The sequence below is a fragment of the Caenorhabditis remanei genome, chromosome V (genome assembly GCF_010183535.1).
Source record: "Caenorhabditis remanei strain PX506 chromosome V, whole genome shotgun sequence".
Lineage (NCBI taxonomy): Eukaryota > Metazoa > Nematoda > Chromadorea > Rhabditida > Rhabditidae > Caenorhabditis > Caenorhabditis remanei.
The window spans coordinates 2,319,727-2,334,732 of NC_071332.1; the positions used below are offsets into that span (position 1 = coordinate 2,319,727).

The 15,006-nt window shown below is 39.1% G+C and overlaps 7 protein-coding genes across 7 annotated transcripts; 4 read left to right on the top strand and 3 right to left on the bottom strand.

The window, feature by feature from the left end:
* Positions 1-375: 375 nt before the first annotated feature.
* Positions 376-654, top strand: GCK72_016858 (uncharacterized protein; the record flags this gene model as incomplete). The annotated part of the gene is made up of 2 exons (XM_003088368.2): positions 376-389; positions 447-654. 2 exons carry the CDS (start codon positions 376-378, stop codon positions 652-654), a joined length of 222 nt encoding a protein of 73 aa, XP_003088416.2.
* Positions 655-1,400: 746 nt separating this feature from the next.
* GCK72_016859 (uncharacterized protein) lies at positions 1,401-1,673 on the bottom strand (the record flags this gene model as incomplete). Its single annotated transcript, XM_003088369.2, has 2 exons — positions 1,401-1,608; positions 1,660-1,673. The coding sequence occupies 2 exons, from the start codon at positions 1,671-1,673 to the stop codon at positions 1,401-1,403; spliced, it is 222 nt and encodes a 73-aa protein (XP_003088417.2).
* Positions 1,674-2,108: 435 nt separating this feature from the next.
* On the top strand, positions 2,109-2,384 carry GCK72_016860 (uncharacterized protein; the record flags this gene model as incomplete). The annotated part of the gene is made up of 2 exons (XM_003094374.2): positions 2,109-2,122; positions 2,177-2,384. 2 exons carry the CDS (start codon positions 2,109-2,111, stop codon positions 2,382-2,384), a joined length of 222 nt encoding a protein of 73 aa, XP_003094422.2.
* A 129-nt stretch (positions 2,385-2,513) lies between these two features.
* Positions 2,514-4,969, bottom strand: GCK72_016861 (uncharacterized protein; the record flags this gene model as incomplete). Its single annotated transcript, XM_003094381.2, has 6 exons — positions 2,514-2,870; positions 2,919-3,178; positions 3,229-3,361; positions 3,410-3,554; positions 3,601-4,553; positions 4,601-4,969. The coding sequence occupies 6 exons, from the start codon at positions 4,967-4,969 to the stop codon at positions 2,514-2,516; spliced, it is 2,217 nt and encodes a 738-aa protein (XP_003094429.2).
* Positions 4,970-6,164: 1,195 nt separating this feature from the next.
* GCK72_016862 (uncharacterized protein) lies at positions 6,165-6,435 on the top strand (the record flags this gene model as incomplete). The annotated part of the gene is made up of 2 exons (XM_003094390.2): positions 6,165-6,178; positions 6,234-6,435. The coding sequence occupies 2 exons, from the start codon at positions 6,165-6,167 to the stop codon at positions 6,433-6,435; spliced, it is 216 nt and encodes a 71-aa protein (XP_003094438.2).
* Positions 6,436-6,606: 171 nt separating this feature from the next.
* Positions 6,607-7,660, top strand: GCK72_016863 (uncharacterized protein; the record flags this gene model as incomplete). Its single annotated transcript, XM_003094404.2, has 2 exons — positions 6,607-6,680; positions 7,264-7,660. The coding sequence occupies 2 exons, from the start codon at positions 6,607-6,609 to the stop codon at positions 7,658-7,660; spliced, it is 471 nt and encodes a 156-aa protein (XP_003094452.2).
* Positions 7,661-7,766: 106 nt separating this feature from the next.
* On the bottom strand, positions 7,767-9,659 carry GCK72_016864 (uncharacterized protein; the record flags this gene model as incomplete). Its single annotated transcript, XM_053731740.1, has 3 exons — positions 7,767-7,916; positions 8,402-8,590; positions 9,045-9,659. 3 exons carry the CDS (start codon positions 9,657-9,659, stop codon positions 7,767-7,769), a joined length of 954 nt encoding a protein of 317 aa, XP_053580653.1.
* Between the last annotated feature and the right edge of the window lie 5,347 nt (positions 9,660-15,006).

Consider the following 15,006-nt stretch of genomic DNA (forward strand, 5'->3'; position numbering starts at 1 on the left):
TAGTGGATTGGTCTCTTCATTCTTTTTAAAAATTTGTTAGAATTGCGAGAATTTTTTCTGGGAACGATACCATCTTTCATAGGGAACACTCGACTGGATTTTTGAGGAGAATCTAATGGATTTGATCTTCCTGGAAAGATAAAGAGAGAGAGAGACGAGACGAAGATAGTCAGGCACTCTCGTTTCTCTGCGCCCCTCCTCTCTTTCTTCTGAGAGAATCAAAGTTTTGGTGTTCGATGATCATACCAGTTACCATTTTGACACATTTAGCCTAGGTAAACCTCCCGTAGCAAAAAAAAATTATAAGCAAATAGAACGGCAGGGTATAAAACCGCCGCCTCACCACAGAACTTTACTGACTACCCCGTCCTAAAAATGAACGCCAAATTGTAAGTTTTTTTTTTTTTCCTTCTGCCCTCAAATAACACAATCCCCCTTATTTCCAGCCTCCTCTGTGTCGTCCTCGCCGTGATCATGTGTTCAATTGAGACATCTGCTCAATACTACGGATACGCTTCCTCTTACTATCCATCTTACTATGGAGGATATGGAGCATACAATGGATATTATGGTGGTGCTTATGGATATGGATCAGCTTATGGATACTATGGAAAGAGGGAGGCTGGATTTGGGCAAGGACACCAAACGAACTGATTTTTTGTAAATTTTACGAGCTCTTGTTTATAAACTGCCAGGTGGTATTCCAATAAATACGTGTGCATTTTACCTGTTATTCATTAAGTTTTTAATAAGCCTAGAAGCAATATATCGATGATATTTAATCTGTACCTACACATGAGGTATCCAAATATATCTAAATGTTGTTTTCCGGAAATAATAGGTCACGGATACCACTGTCTTATTACCTCCTATCTGACAAGATGAGAAGAAGCGTACCGTTTTTAAACTGGTGAAATGTAAATTTGCTCTGTTACATATTTTGAGGACATTAACTTTAAATTTAAATTTTCGGTTCCGGCACCAAAACAGAATAGAATAATCAGTGTATAATTAACATGATTTGAGTTCCGTGGTCTGTAAAAGGTCTGCTTGAGTAGACCCTAAAAATTAGAATGAAATCATTATTTCTTTTCTTTTTTGAAAGTACACAAGGTCTTTGAATTTTCTTTGAATCGAATCTTGCCGGTAGCTGAATGAGTGTCTAAGGACACCTCACAAGTTTTCTTGATATCCCAACATCTGCGATTTTACCATAATCCTACTTATCGGTCGAGCGAACTATCTCAACAGTATCTCATGTTATGTAGGTTGAAACATTTCAGGATTTTTAGGGACCTCTTGGCTCTAGACTAATAATTAATAGGAGATAAAATGCACACATATTTATTAGAAGACCGTTTGGCAGTTTACAAAGAGGAGCTCGAAAAGTTTACAAAAAATCAATTCGCTTGGTGTTCTTGTCCAAATCCAGCCTCCCTCTTTCCATAGTATCCATAAGCTGATCCATATCCATAAGCACCACCATAATATCCATTGTATGCTCCATATCCTCCATAGTAAGATGGATAGTAAGAGGAAGCGTATCCGTAGTATTGAGCAGATGTCTCAATTGAGCACATGATCACGGCGAGGACGACACAGATAAGGCTGGAAATAAGTAATTGGGGTTGAATTTTCAGGGAAAAAAAAGAAACTTACAATTTGGCGTTCATTTTCAAGGAAATTAGTAGAAGAATGAGTGAATTCTTGGAAAAATGGTCGATTTTATAATCTCCGCCGTTCTATTTGCTCATAGTTTTTTTCGGAAACTTTGCACAAATGAATGGCGGCTAAATGTGTCAAACTGGTATATTTATATTTGGATGAACCCCAAATAACGTTTTAACTTTAGTCATTATAGACTGTCGCGCTTCCTCCGCGATTTTTAGCAGAATTTCCTTCGCACAGAGTGCTGATATTTCTGTGTCATACTTTTTGAACTGAGAGAATCAAAGTTTTGGTGTTCGATGATCGACCAACTCATACCAGTTACCCTTTTGACACATTTAGAGTAAACCTCCTGAAAAAAAAACTATGAGCAAATAGAACGGCAGGGTATAAAAGTATAAAAGCGCCGCCTAACCCAAGAACTATACCCCGTCCTAAAAATGAACTCCAAATTGTAAGTTTTTTTTCTTTTCTCCCTGAAAATCCAACTCAAATCACTTATTTCCAGCCTTCTCTGTGTCGTCCTCGCCGTGATCATGTGCTCAATTGAGACATCTGCTCAATACTACGGATACGCTTCCTCTTACTATCCATCTTACTATGGAGGATATGGAGCATACAATGGATATTATGGTGGTGCTTATGGATATGGATCAGCTTATGGATACTATGGAAAGAGGGAGGCTGGATTTGGGCAAGGACACCAAACGAACTGATTTTTTGTAAATTTTACGAGCTCTTGTTTATAAACTGCCAGGTGGTATTGCAATAAATACGTGTGTATTTTAAGAAAATATGATCAATTTATATGAATTCTGTAGTAATACAAAAACAATTAACACTAATTACTGACTGTCATGGATCAGACAATTTGCTAAATCTTGAACGAGTATCCCAACCATTTTCTGGTACTTGGCATAGTTTGGATCGCTCTGAGTGAGATTGTTTCTTTGGAAGAACAAAGTGCTGCATCTATTCTGCAACTGAACTGCGTCGAACCCGGTAGCAACTGCGAGTTTCGCAAAGTTGGCTTTGAGAGTTGAAGTATTGACTTCTTGGAAACGTTGCGTATATTCTTCCCAGCATTTCGGCTTATGGAACATTGTGCTCACGGTCTTCATATGTTCCTTTTCAATTACCACTAGCATAGCATCGTCATCACGAAAATATGTTTTGCGAATGTAAACTTCTGTTCCACCATTCTGAAGATAGTTTCTTTAATATTTAGTTATTTGATGATTTTGACCAACCTTCAAGTTTGAAGTAATGCGACAAGCGTCTGCTAGTTTTCCTCGACTTTTAATTTGTCCTGGCAGTTCTCCCAAGTAGAATTCCGGAGTGCACTTTTTCATAAATTGCTCTCCATGCTTCCTATAATGGTACAATGCCTTATACGGATCAGCAAACTTGAGTTCTTTCTGGCTTCCAATTCGTTGCACTTTGGCTAAATCTCTCTGGATACCAGCAGCAAAGTCTCTAGCATTTCCAGTTCGCACAAAGTTGTTATCCTCTGAAATCAAGCCGTAGTTTCATAATAAACATATAAATTTAATTTCTTACGTTTGGTCTTAGCCACCACCATTTCTACTATAGACATATAGCCATCAGGGTTGTTTTTCATTTTAAGTTCACTAGCGACTCGCGAAGAGAAATTGACAATGTTCTCATCATACTTGGCTGTGCCTCCAAACACCTGAAACTTCGAAAAATGATTCATTGACATCTATATAAAGCTCCTTACTGGATTCAAGCGTCCTATTTGTTGTTCGTTCAACTCTCCTAGATATTGGTGATCTCTATAATCTTTTCCACCCAGACATGCCTTAAGCTTCCCCGGTTTCTGCACCTTTGCTGTCTCCGATCGAACCGTTTCAGCATACGCCGCTCTGAAAAAAATATTGTTTTTTTTTCAAAATCAAACATTAAACAAACCCAATCTCAACCTCGGGGAAGTTTTTAACTGACTTAAAAAATGCGTTGGGGTCTTCCATCTTGATTAGGTCTTTCACAACATTGGAACCCTCCTGGATATTTCCTTTGCTTTTGTTGTGTTCAAGGTATTTTTTAAAGGCAGCCTTTGCTTCCGCATCTGTCATTTGTCTTGCCACTTCTCCAATTTTTTGCTGTTGGGCCTTCATTATAATGGCCTCTGCAGTTTTCGGCTGGATAACCATATTTCCAAAGAAAAGAGCGCTCATTGAGAATAGCAAACAATCAAGGGTTGTTAATTGTTTGTTGTCAGCTTTTTCAATCAGATAAACCATACTGAACACCAAAGAGAACGAGTCCACTCCGATAGTGGTCCATATCAGCAAAGTTGCAAGTTCCCTTTGAAAATGTGTGAAAATCCTTCCTCCCGCGGCTCCAGCTGCAAGTTTTGCTCCGACGAATGCGTTAAGAAAATTCAAAGGAGAAGAAATAATGGACAATATAAGAAGTTTACTTTCCAGATCATCCATGTTTTCGCCTCGCAATTTTTTATCAGCCAATCTATAGATTGCTCTTCCAACTCCCCAGCTTGCTGTTACTACACAAATACTGAGAAGCACAGGTCCATTTAATATGGAAGCCGAAATTAAAGCAGTGATCGCAACAGACACACCGACAGCGGTGTTGACTTGATCGGTGATACTGAACACTCTGGATAAAAAGTTACATGCCGGAGAGGTGTCAAATCCTACTGCAACTTCTTGCTTTGGATCGAAATTGTAAGCTCCGCTGGATTTATCACATGTATAATAAAGGTTCGCCGGGAAGCAGTACTTCATCATAGGCATACGGTTATTGGCTTTCCAGTCCTCGGCATCCGTGTACACACGTAGCGATGTGTCGATGAAGCGGGAGGAACCAGTATTTGCATCCCAGAGAAGTCGAAACAAAGGGACCTGAAAACTTCAGAGACATTCAGAAAATTTATTGTTTTATTTATTACTTGATATTCCTTTTCTCCTTCTTTGCAGTAAACAAACACGAATCCAAGTTTGATTCTTTTTCTATCTCTTCGACTTTCAGGTGATTGCCGCCAGACTTCTTTAATCTTATCGAAACAAATCTTTCCGAAATTTCTCTGCTCCGTGGAATATGCACTCTCCAGATTCTTCGCGCCTTGTGTTGGTGGTCCATTAATCGCATAACATACTTTTGTGATACGTGCTTCCTCCGATAAAGCTGTTATATCATGGAACTGGGCGCCTGCAAACTGCAAATACATCATTTGCTGAAGATTGCGGGCCATTGCTTCCCATTTTTTCACTTTGGGATCGTTCCAAGAACTGGGATACTCTGCGGTGAATAAGTCCATAGCGCTTCTGAAAAATGTGGATATAAAAATATCAAAAAAGTATAGACAGAGTGTTAAACAAAAGAACCCTATAAGTTATCTCATCGTTAGTGACATTTTTGTACTTTCAGAACTGTTCATAGAAAACTGGAATATTGTGATCTTCGGAAAGATATAACTGTTTACACAAATGAATACTCGCAGAAAACATTCAATGTAGTTACGATAAGAAATGAGAAACCACTTTTATTGTCTTTGTAAAAATTGTTATAAAAAAGTATTATAGTCGTTTTAAAATGATATTTTTATCAGGAACCAAAAATCACTGATAAAACTAGAGTCTTTTGGAAAAATGTGCGAATGTTTGTGGAATTCAATCAAGATGTTTACAATTAAGAAACGAATAAAACTAAAAGAAGATAGCGAAAAGAGCACATGAAAGAAGGAGTGAGAAAAAGTCATTGGCACATCTCAAACACAATGTTGTAACTTTTTGTTCATAGAAATAAGATAGCGAGAAATAGAGATCAAGGGTTAGGAAAAATCACTTGTATAGGTGTAAACTATGAAAGAAGATAAAGGAAATAAAAAATATTGTTTTACTGGGATTTTTTATCTGAACAATGCACCTCACTCATGTTTCAAAGTTCCCACGACCCAAAAAAGTGACTGGAACGCATTTTCAAAACAAGAACACTAATGGTCCTGACTATTTTCAAACAGATAAATACTCAAACTTAGTCTAGTTTTTTCAACAACATGGAGATGTCTAGTATTTTGAATAGAGAGTTAGCTCGGACAAAGAACGTGAAGCTTCAAAATTGGCAATAATTTCGGGATTTCAAGTATCGAGTATCGTGTATCAAGAATGAAGTTGCAAACCTAATTTGCTCCACCTGGTTCATAACGTTCATAGCCGTTACAAGTCATCATTGAGGTAACATTTGGTAATATTCATTGTAAACCGCCCTAGATACTCTTCATTCAAACAAAAAAAGTTATTTTAAGCAAAGAGACTGTCACCAAACTACATATTTATTTCAGTGTCCCCCTACTACTGTATCAAAGATTTGGTGTTCGATGATCGGCCAACTCATACCAGTTACCCTTTTGACATATGGGTAAACCTCCCGAAAAAAAACTATGAGCAAATAGAACGGCAGGGTATAAAAGTGCAGCGTAAACCCAGAACTTTACCGACTACCCCGTCATAAAAATGAACGCCAAATTGTAAGTTTTTTTTCCTTTTCTGCCTGAAAATCCAACTCAAATCCCTTATTTCCAGCCTTGTCTGTGTCGTCCTCGCAGTGATCATGTGCTCAATTGAGACATCTGCTCAATACTACGGATACGCTTCCTCTTACTATCCATCTTACTATGGAGGATATGGAGCATACAATGGATATTATGGTGGTGCTTATGGATATGGATCAGCTTATGGATACTATGAAAAGAGGGAGGCTGGATTTGGGCAACAAGCGAACTGATTTTTTTTTGTGAATTTTTGTTTTGCAAACTTCCAATAAATACGTGTGCATTATTTTTCTTCTCAAAAAATTTCACTACAACCTTATAAACCTTATGAACCAGCACCCTAGAACACTAGCCTCTGGTATGCAAATTGTGAATTTTGAATCCAGAAAAACTATTCCTTCAAAATGACGACTACACCAATACCAAGTTCAACAACAGACGCTTCATCAACCGATGGTTCAACAATTTCTAGTGTGATGTGAGTTTTGGTGAACCGGAGAGACGCAGAGAAGTCAGACATCCTAGCTTCTCTGCGCTCTCCCTTCCTCTCTCTCTTGCCATCAACTTTGAACGCGCGTATCTCAAGACCTATAATCGCTATTAAAAAGTTGTCAACTACAAAAATAATCCTCATAAAATTTCACTCATTTTGTTAGTTGACAACTTTTTGATAGCTTTTCACGCTTTTGAGATACAATGGATTGAAGATGTCGAGATAAGGGGAGAGACGCAGAGAAACGAGATGCGCGCGCTTCTCTGCGTCTCTCTCCTGACTATCTCCAGGTATCTGTCTTTCAAGGGCGCGTATCTCAGTAGGGTGAAGAGCTATCAAAAAGTTGTCAACTACAAAAATGTAACCCTATTTTTGAGCTAATCAGTGATATTGAAAATTATTAGAATTTCTTAGTTTTTGACCTTGAAACGTAGTGTCAAAGTTGGCCATATTTTCAATTTTTGTCAAAAATCTCTGCGAAAGGACGTTTATATCAAGATCTAGAATAGCTATCAAAAAGTTGTCAACTACAAAAGTAAAGCGTCAAACTTAAACTCAAAACTTTCAGTGTCAATGTCACCTCATCTCTCCTCTCTTCTGTTCTCGTCACCAATTCCTCTGGCTCTACTCCGCCATTGACAACTCTGAATTTTACTGGAAATTCTACACCTCCAAAGCCCGCCAGACCCACTCTCCCTTCTACCACCACAATGCTCCCAATCTCGACTCTAAACTACACGGAAAACGACGATATTATCTCATTCATCGTCTTTGTCAACCTGGTGCTTACTTGTTGTCTTATGATTGCGGTGGCTTATAACAGACAAGTCTTCTGTTTCGCGAAACCAAAGAATGGGAGGAAAAAGAAGAAGAAGTCGAAGAAGAAGAAGGGAAAGCATAATGCGGAGCCATGGGATGATGAGGACAATGACGATGAGGATGACGAGGATTTTGAGGAGATTTGAATTTATTTTATTGTTTTTTTTAAATTATTAATAAAGAGAGAACCGGATAAGGAAGAGAGAATCTAAAGAAGGAAAAAGAGATCACAAAATTTCCGAATTAAAGAAATTATTTACATGAAGGAACGAGATTTGCCATTTTGACTCTGTCCAATTCAATATTATACAACACTTTCGAGATTTCCAGACGAGCAGTTGCAAACTGTTTGTGGTCCATGTTAGACAGGGCTTGGGAGATGGTGCGGATGAAGAAGGAGACCTGGAAAAAACATATGGGGAGATAGAGGAAAACTAGGTCTATAACTTTGTAGTTGACAAGATTTTGATAACTTTGTAGGTTGCAGAGTTACGCGCCTTCAAAGTTTGAAGGTGTTGAGTGAAAAAGAGAGAGGACGCAGAGAAGTGGGACACTCTCATTTCTCTGCGTCTCCCCTAGAGGAAAGACGCGTATCTCGAAAGTGTGAATAGCTATCAAAAAATTGTCAACTACAAAAATGTAGAACTAGATTTGATCTACACAACAAATGTAATTTCAGAACTCTCAAACAAAAACTTGGATAATGGCGTGGCTTATGTTACGTGGCTTATTGACATTTCATTTTCCCCACAACGAGTTCTAGCCTCCCATCAAGCTCATATCTCAAAAACTATAGCATCTATCAAAAAGCTCTCAACTAAAAAACTTACAAATAAGACATTTTCTATATTTTTAACCTTATTTAGAATCGAAAAAATAAAACCAACCTGATCTTCATTGTGCTCTTTCAACATCTCTTCCAGGATACTCTCCTTCATCTTTTTCTCTGGTGGTGATGGGCTTTCAGATGGAATTTTGATTGGGATCGGTTTGCGTTTACGGGATCTTGGCATTTCGATGTGTTGAGTGAGTTTAGGGGCGGCGTTTCCGTTTGATGGGGGAAGGAGTGGGATAGTCTGAAAACTTTGGCGAAAATTGGAAAAATTGGCCAACTTTAACACTATGTTTCCGAGTCAAAAACTAAGAAATTCAAAAAAGTTTTAATACCATTGAATAGCTAAAGAATAGAGCTACATTTTTGTAGTTGACAATTTTTTGATAGCCCCACTAGCGTTTGAGATGTGCCTCTTTAAAGGCAAGCCTTCTCTACGTCTCTCCTCATTGCGTTATTTTTAAAGACGCATATCTCAATAGCGTAAAGAGGAATCAAAAAGTTGTCCACTACAAAAATAAAGCTTGAGTCATGATCTACACGAAAATATAAAAATTGTGTAGGTTGGAGTAAAGATAACGCCGTCACACCAGTTCAAAGTTAGTCTTTTATTCTCTGTCTCGGAACTTCCACTCCGCATATCTCAAAACCCATCAGAGCTATCAAAATATAGTGAACTACAAAAAAGGAGTCCACACCTTCACAACCTCCTCAGAAATCTTAAACTGCGCCTCATCGAACATCTTATCATACGGATGCGCCAATCTCTTTGGAATCTCCACCTCCATCTCCTCCACAGGAGAATCCAAATTCCTGCCGTGAGTGTTTCCAGAGGATGAGGTGCTTGAAGAAGGCGACTTATTTCCTTGTTTTACAAAAATTTTTCCCATGTTCTTGATCTCGTCCATGAACAGTGCATCTTCATCAATCATATCTGGAGAGCTATCTCGATCCTTCTGACGCTTACGGTTACGATGCTCGACGTAAGGATCCAAGAATGACATTTTTTGATAATAGTTGTACCACTTATTAGTGTCCTTGATTGGCGCCTTCTGCTTATCCTGCTTCCTCAACCGAACATACTTATCCCTCATGTGTTTCCACTTCCTCTCCAACTCCACCGGCTGCCCATCATACCCAATTTCAATACTGATCATCTTCCATATCTCATGCTTGTAATCGGTGACTTTGTGCAACGGATCATAGCGATTGTACACGCACGGGTTACGCTGGACCGAGTCGATGAGCGCAATGAGAAAATCGTCTTCGAGGGGGTCGGAGCTCGGGGAGCCTTCTTTGGTAGGGGAGGTCATAGCTGGAAAAGAATATAAAGAATTGGAATAAGAAAACGTATAATACGAGTATAAGTGCACAATGACTTATACCTCTCCAGGGAGACGTTCATACGGGAAAGATGCGTGATTAGGGGTTGCACTTTTTCGTATCATAAGATTTGGAAGTGTACGTGTTAGACCATGACAAATTAATGTGACTATGCAAAATTCTTATGTGTTGCACTTTAAGAAGGTATAAATCTTTATGAAAACGTAGTAAGGAAAAGTAGTTTTGGGTTTCCGGTTTCAGCGAGCTGTAACTTTCTTAAAAGCGCTACTACAGAAATGTTGTCAATTACAAAGCTGTTTATTGAATCAGAATTTAAAGTAATGTCGCAATCTTATTGAAAAAAAACCGTGTTTTGAAAACTTCAAGCTTAACACAGTCGTAGACGGTTAATACAGGAAAGTTTTCAACTAACAAAAGGAAAAAAACTATGCAAGTTATATTAGTTGGGCTTACCTTACAAGTAGGCAAGTCTTTTTTCAAACAACTCAAGAATTTGCTCCCTGATACTTCCGAGTACGTAGATTCCGAATCTAAAACAAAATTCTGCTAAATCCTTCTGTGAGCCGAGTTATAACCCTTCAAACTTTTCCTACGGTTTAAGCTATTACCGAAATTTCTACCCAAACATAGCTCCCATTTTTTCGACGTATGACGGGTAACTCGGCTAACGACGTATGACGGGTAACTCGGCTAACAGAAGGATTTAGCGAAATTTTATTTCAGATTCGGCATACTTGGGCCGGCTCGTAACTCGCTTCAAACGCAATATTATGAGCTGAAAAGTATTCCAAAATGTAGATTTCGGGGAGTTTCATGTCACGATATAATACGGGCCGGATGGCTATTCGTTAATGTACCGCGGGCCGGGAAAAAGTGCCAAAAAACGCGAAAATGGCCAAAAAAGCTTGCTAGCCCGGCCCGCGGCACATTAACAAAAAGCCATTCGGCCCGTAGTAGGACACGGACATAGAACTCGTCGAGATCTACACTTTGGTATATTTTTCAGCTCATAATATTGCGTTTGAAGCGAGTTACGAGCCGGCTCGGGTGGGCCCGTTTCGGCCCGGTTTGCAAGTATGAGATTCGGAATCTACGTCCACGAGTGTATAATGGGCCAAATTCTAGAGTCGTTTGAAATAGAAGTAGGAATGGTTAATACAAGAAAGTTGAAAAATACAAAATCATAAAGATTGAACCAAATCATAGGTCAACAAGGCTTAAGGAAAAGTCTGGCTGAAAATGGAAAACTGTTTTTTGTCAGCAAAGATGATTTAAACAAGTAACAACGCAACCAATATACCAACAAACAATACTAAATAGGTTCTTCTACAAATCTTGCCGCAAGACTGAATCAAGGTCGCAAGGGCGAAGCGCAACAAAAATTGTAAACTGTCGGTGTGCTTAGAGGGGGCGCCCTTGATGTCTTTGTTTACGGCGGCGACGGCAAAAACGAACGAGGAGAGAAAAAAAATGCTGAAGTTGTAACATGCATGAGATAGTATATGGGGTACATACATTAACCTTCGTGCGTTGAAGGAAAATAGCTTGCGCGCCGCGAAAACTGATTGGCTTTACTAATTTTGCACCTGCCATGTAAATTTTTTGCGCAGAGATACGCATGATGTATACATTTCTTTTTTGAGCATTGAGCAAGACGGGGGTGGTTGAAGATAAAAGATAACACGGCTCAGTTGGATTACGGTTTAAAAAATCTTCTCTTTTTTTAGGAGAGAAAAACACAGTCATAACGGACACGTTCTTATCAACAATTGATAAAAAGTAATAGTAGTGATAACAACGGTTAGGAAGACAGAGGTAAGAATGGTAGTCGCCACTGAAAATAGAGAAACGAAGAATTTGTTGGTTGGGGGGACACCGCCGCCCCGCACAACACAAAATGGACGACGCCTCCTTCTCGTAGACGCCGGCGACGATGTTTTCGGCTCTGCGCAAGCGCAATTCTTACTCGGAGCCCGCAGACGCAACAACAGGAATTTTTTGTGAGATGAGCAGAGGGAGTATCAGAAGGGGGAGACATTTTTGAAAATTCTAAATTTTGAGTCGTGATTCGAAGTGACAGGGTCGAGGGTACCTGGAAGCCCTATCTGAGTTGCAAGGCTCCTTATTATGGAGGTCTAAGGGGGGCAAACAAAATTTTGGACCTATTTTCAGAAAAAAGGGGGCCCCGCAGTCAAATTTTTTGAAAATCGCAGTTATAACTGTTTTTTGAAGACTTGAGCGGCGCAAGGAGGTTTTTAAAATGTTGGAAGGCGGAAAGCGAAGTAAAAGAATTTCGTCGGCATTCCGCTCAACCCTGGTCAAGCCAATATGATCGAGAACTCAAAACATAAATTTTCAAGATATCCCTCGTAACCTATCGGTGACAAACCTCTAGGCCAGCTATGTTAAGTTTTAGTTGAGCTTATATTACAGATTCTAGCGGAGCCGCGTGTCCTAAGCCCTATGCCACCCTAAACCCTAAGCCCAAAAAAGCCCTAAAATTCCTTAAGCCTACAAGTTTAATAAGAAAATCCGTAAGGTTACTCACATTTCCTACAACTTACTATTTTGACAGTGGGGATTCAATCTCCGCAATGAAGCTAATTGAATGATAGCAGGAGTCGCGATAGGACTTGTTTTGGTGAGCTGCCAATCACCATTTTTGATGTAAATCAATTAACTAAGCCACAACTCAGTAAGTAGTTAATTCTGATTGTAGAAATGAAAACCTCATAGTCGAAATAGTATTCTTGCAATCTCACGTAACCTCTAATAGTTACAATTAGAATATTTAGCCCAGATTTTCAAACTGTTAAATTTAGAAGCTTTTAAGTACCACCAGATTTTGGAATATTTAAACTCTATCAAGGATTTTTACCGTAAGAGTCTTCTGAATCTCAGCAAAAAAAGTCAACCAACTTTCCGTAAGCTAAGCTTCGATAACTATACTATCAGCAGTCTCTCCAGCGCCATGCCAATAATTGATACACACACGAAGACTAGACGTTCGACTTCTGCCTGCCTCCCTCTCTCTGTCTCACATGAGCTCAAAAAAGTGACTGTGTGTCGCAGACGTCGTTCAATCGACACGGGCGACGCAAACATATTTGTGTATGTCGTGTGGCCACGGGGGGTGGCGCGCGGCTCCGATGAGAGCTAGAAGCAGACGCAATAATATTGCTCCGTTTTTCTCTTCCTCCTCTTCTCGATTTGCCATTCTTGCCACACGCCTCACCGCCGCAATGACTTGAATGTTATGATGGAAGGGAGCACGGCTTACGTTCTCCCCCGGAATTCAAAGGGGGGATCTAAGCTATGAGTCACCCTTGGTACCATTGGATAGCTAATAAGGTGGGGATTCTGAATCTGAATTCACAATTTTGGTAGCATCGAAACGAACCGAGTTATAACACATTTTGGTGATTTAATAGACAAAAACTTTGAGCCCTCTCTGAGTTCAAATCGTTGCAACTCGTCTCATTCTTGTCCTAGACAAAAAATTCAAACAGATTCAGAATCCTCGTACCACACTACTACTCCCCTTCCAACAAACAAGCCACGAAGAAGATGTGTTTTTTCATTCTGCGGAAAGAAAAACGTGAGCATACCCGTGCGCAGGCAGTTAGCGCAACGTCTCCCTCTCTCTCTCTTCCAAATGAAATCGCGCGACGGACGACGACGCATGAATGAGTCGATGAGGTGTACGTTTTTTTTGCGCTGGGTGTGGAGTGTCCGGGGACTACTCGGGCAAAAATTGGTTGGGTACATACATATATGAAGGTTGAGAGGGGTTGCTGACACAAAATTTCAAGTCTAAACCAGTCAAATTTATATTGATCTTGTAGATCACACCTTGATCTTCATTTTTGTAGTTGACAACTTTTTGATAGCTATTCACGCTTTCGAGATATGCGCCTTTAAACATCAGAAGCTTGAACTAGCGACAAGAAGAGACGCAGAGAGGCCAGACACTCTAGCTTCTCTGCGTCTCTCCCCCTCCCTTTCTTTCTCGTTCTCCCACTGTCTATCTTTAAAGACGCATATCTCAAAAGTAGACGGAGCTATCAAAAAGTTGTCAACTACAAAAATGTAGCTCTATTCTTGAGCTATCCATTCGTATTAAAATTTTTTTTTGATTTTCTTAGTTTTTGAGACTGAAACATAGTGTCAAAGTTGGTCAATTTTTGTCAAAAATCAAAAAGTGTCCAAACTTTTGAGTTAAAACAAGAAACTCTAAATGTTTTATTCGAATAATTTAAAAATCTAATTATTGTTCCATAAATTATTGCAATTAAGGATTGAATGAGATCACAATGTGAAACTATTCGCAACATTCAAAAAAAAGTGAAAAATGAGAGCATCGGAAGACAATTTGGAAATTTGAATAAATAAATTTAAATAAATTACTACATTAGCAAGCTAAAATTAACTTTAATCAACTAATTAACTTAATATCCATAATTTTTCATATCAATTTTGACAATTGGCATCTTATGATTATCCGGTTCATCATCGGAACTCGAGTCGTCTCGACGGTTGGCGCCGCCCATTTCTGCTTCGTTGAAGTCGATTCGGTAGCTGAAACAGAATATTTCAATTTTATTGTTTCACAAGAGAATAAAGTGAAGTTACCCTTGCTGAGAATCCGGTCCCTGGTTAGCTGGGTTGAAAGTTGGCTGGTGGAGCTCTGGTACTGGAGCAGCGGCGGCTTCTGGGTTGACTGACGGGTCCGCCATGTCTAGGTCAAGATCGGCACATTGGACATAGTCGATTTCAACCTGAAAATTCAAAAATTTTTATGAAAAATTATTAAAGTTTGAGGTGTTCTAACTCTTCCAGATTTTACACTATTTTGAAAATTTTTATTGGAAAATGTAGATCAAATCTAGATCTCTATTTTTATAATTAACTACTTTTTGATAGCAATTCTAGGTTTTGAGATACGCGCCTTGGAAGTTGGCTTCCTCGGACAAGCGAGAGGGAGAGACGCAGAGAAGGCATACACTCTCGTTTCTCTGCGTCTCCTCCTATAGTCGCGATAGGTACCTATCTTTGAAAGCGCGTATCTCGAAAGTGTGAACCGCTATCAAAAAATTGTCAACTACGAAAATGTAGCTCTATTCTTGAACTATCCAGTTGTGTTTAAAAAAATTTTAAATTTTCAGTTTTTGACACTGAAACTTAGTCTCAAAGTTGACCAATTTCTCATTTTTTTCGATCTGTTTTTTGAGGTTTTTTGGCTAGCCTTGTTAGATGGTGGAAACAATGACGTTGAATTGCAAAATTTTACAGAAAAACCAAAAAAACAATTAGAAC